Source organism: Apis dorsata, unplaced genomic scaffold, assembly GCF_000469605.1.
Source record: "Apis dorsata unplaced genomic scaffold, Apis dorsata 1.3 scaffold_194, whole genome shotgun sequence".
Taxonomy (NCBI): Eukaryota; Metazoa; Arthropoda; class Insecta; order Hymenoptera; family Apidae; genus Apis; species Apis dorsata.
The window spans coordinates 1,447,063-1,450,207 of NW_006263478.1; the positions used below are offsets into that span (position 1 = coordinate 1,447,063).

At 49.4% G+C, this 3,145-nt stretch overlaps 1 protein-coding gene across 1 annotated transcript in view; it reads left to right on the forward strand.

The window, feature by feature from the left end:
* The window catches only part of LOC102672934, a 104,755-nt gene that overhangs the window by 80,355 nt on the left and 21,255 nt on the right, over nt 1-3,145 (forward strand). Inside the window, 3 exon segments of the mRNA XM_031509969.1 lie at nt 1,423-2,835; nt 2,919-3,017; nt 3,092-3,145. Of these exon segments, the coding sequence (XP_031365829.1) occupies nt 1,423-2,835; nt 2,919-3,017; nt 3,092-3,145 (1,566 nt within the window).

Below are 3,145 nucleotides of genomic sequence, written 5' to 3' on the forward strand. Positions count from 1 at the left end.
TAGCCTCGGTGAAATTTCCGTTCCCTTTTTTAAATATAATATAATTTCTAACTCACGGCAATGCACGAAATAGAGTAAAATTACGGAACGTTAAAAAAATGTGAAAAATTCAAAATATTCGAAATTTCGCTCTTCCAACTTCGCGTCACATTTTCACATCATACGAATTGCGTTGAAATAGCATTGAAACGCTCGACAGCCATCGTATATTTCCTTCTCTATTTGTTCTCTTCGCTAAATATCGCAACTTACGAATAACTTAACATCCTCGTCATAAAAATTCTCAGAATCTTCTCATCGATTCTCAAATTCATCTTCCGCCTTTTTTCTTTTTTTTTTTTTTTTCTTTTCCTTTTTTTCAAAGGATCCATTCAATGATCTATCAAAGATATAGAAATTGTACTTTCGAATACAATAAATTACTCGGATCACCGGGACGATTTCACGTTGCGGAGGCACGTAAGAGATGACAAGCGGTTAAAACAGAGGAAACACGTCCGGCACACGCGGCAACACCTGTCACGCGTCTCGCGAGCTCTTGCACACGATTAACTTCGATCCCTGTGTTGCGCTGTGTTATTTTCGCTGAAGGAAAGTCGACGTTTCTCCTCGTTTCGTTACTTCAGATTCGAACCCCTCTCGTGTCTTCGTCATAGTTGACGTGATAATCTTAACGACACCTTCCTTGGATTTTCACCATTTATATGTTATAAACGATGTTTTATCAAAGTGAATCTTGATCTTGATTCCTTCAACGATGCATCCTTGGTAAGAGTACAGGTTGATCGTTGAGAAAAGTTAGAAACGTGTGGATCGTGAGGTTTGGTAATTTGTGCAACGAAATGAGATGAGAGCATGCAACATTATGAATCGATTTAATAGATAGATTATTCGTTAAATTTAATTCTCTCACGATAGAACGTGAAAACTTCCATTTACTACTTTTTTTCCAACGATCTACGTACAAATACATTTCTTCAAGATATTTAACCCTTTGCTTTCCAATGGTCACCACTTGAATTAATAAACTTGAGTTAGTTCCAGTGATTCTCCGGCATCACTGGGTATAATCTTATGAGTTGTAATTTTATCTTACGAGTAATTATCTCACTGTAATCTTATGAGGCCACCGAACACATCGGTCTGAATCTGGAGTTGCTTCGACCGAGCGCCTGGAGTGCAAAGGGTTAAAAGGAGAAATAAAATATTCGAGCTTATCCCTAAGAATACTTGAACGATGTTATATAGATGTAAAAATAGGGGAAATGTTTGATTTTTATAAAAAATCAGTGTACAAAAACTATTCGATCGTGGTAAGAAACACGAAGAGAAGTAGTCTCGGAGAGGAATTCGATAGACACTTGACTCGTAGAGCCGTTGCATCAACGTTTAACCTTTGGATCCGTTTGTTTGTATGCCTAGTGTGGCAGCGGCGGCGGGTCGACGGAGGGCATCGTCGGGAGCGTAAGCGGGAGCGGGAGCGGTGGTAACAGCAGCAGCGGCGGCGGTGGCATGGATTGCATGCCCCTACGTCCAGGCCCCTTTCACTACTTGATAAGCGAGCAGGCGAAATCGTTGCTCGCCCTGCAGGAGTTGCAGAATGAGGTCGGCGCCCTTCTCGAGTTCCGGGACCTCGTCATCGAGACGTTCCCGAACCTCCGCCACAAGATGGCCGCGACGGCGTCCGCGGGAGCGTCCGTGATGACGTCGTCCTCGTGCACCCAAAACTCTCACATCCCTCTGCCGCTTTCGAGCCCGTCCTCGAGGAGGATAAACGAATGGGAGCCTGGCAAGGTGAGGAGGCGAGTTCCCCGGGAGGCGGGCGGCGGCGAATCGTCCTCGTTGCCGAGGAGTCGCAGCAACTCGCACAGCGGCGGGACCAAGAACAATTGCAGCGCCACGGTCCAGGATTCCGGGTTCAGCACCGAGACGTCCTCCAAAGATAGCGCTTCGACCGCGATAGCGCCCAGACCGAACAGTCCCAGGCCAGCTATTCTGGACGAGGCCGAGGACGAGCTGTGGAACCTGTTGGACGTGATCCATCGCAAAGGGATCAGGCTGAGAGAGGAGGTGGAGTGTTTGCAGGGTCGGTTGGAGAGCGTGGCGTCCGAGGATCTCGGCTCGACCGATATCCTCGACGCTGTGAGGAAGGTCGCGTGTCTGGAGGACGAGAAGGCGGCGGCGGCCGTGGGATCGAGCGAGCAGGGGAGCAAGGAGGATAACGAGGACGGCACGGATTCTCAAGTGATAGATCTGAGGAGGGAGAAGGAAGAATTGTTGGACAAGGTGGCGGAGCTGGAGGCCGAAACGATATCGAGCCGTGCCAGGGCGCAAGAGTTGCAGTCGGAGTTGGCCGCGTTGTCCGCGTTGAAAACGGGCCTCGAGGATCGGTTGAGGGCCGGACTGGCCGAGACCTCCTCGGATATACGCGTGCCCGGCGCGCAGAGGTTGCAACCCATAACACCCGCGCTGCCCACCCTTCTTTCCACGCCGAAGAGCAACAACGTTAGCAATATTAAGAGCAAATCTTCGGCGTTCGCGCCCGTCGCGACGTCCACGACCAAGGCTCACAAGAACCGTTTCCGGACGAGGACCATAGAGAAGAACGTGTTGCTGGACGTTACGGGTCGCCACGACGAGCTCCGCGACATCGACGTCGAGGCGAGCGTGAACGAGAGGAGGGCACGACTGGGTGCGTTGGATTCCGTCCTCGTGTCCCCTACCAGGGTCGCCCACGTCAAGGACGTTGATTCGAAGAAGATCGCTGCCATCCTAAGGGAGAACTCGCCCCTCGAGTTGCAGCGGCATTTGATCACCACTACCGTCCATAATCAGGTAAATCGCCGAGAGAATTCCCTTTTTGTTTACTTAGTTGGCCGCTCGTGATTCGAAATAATCACGTAGAGTTTTTGAAACAGGTCCTACAAAAGAGATTAGACGAGGTGGAGAAAAGTACGGAAACTCTCTCGGAACGGTTGGACAAGGCACGAGAAGAGAACGATGACCTACGTTTTCAGGTAATGATATTTGGCGCAAACAGCGTAGCACGAACGAAACTGAAAAAATTCTGACGACGTGGCGTATATTCCAGTTGGAAGAGAGGAACATCGAGTTGGAAGGTACACGGGCGCGCGTGCGCGTGTTG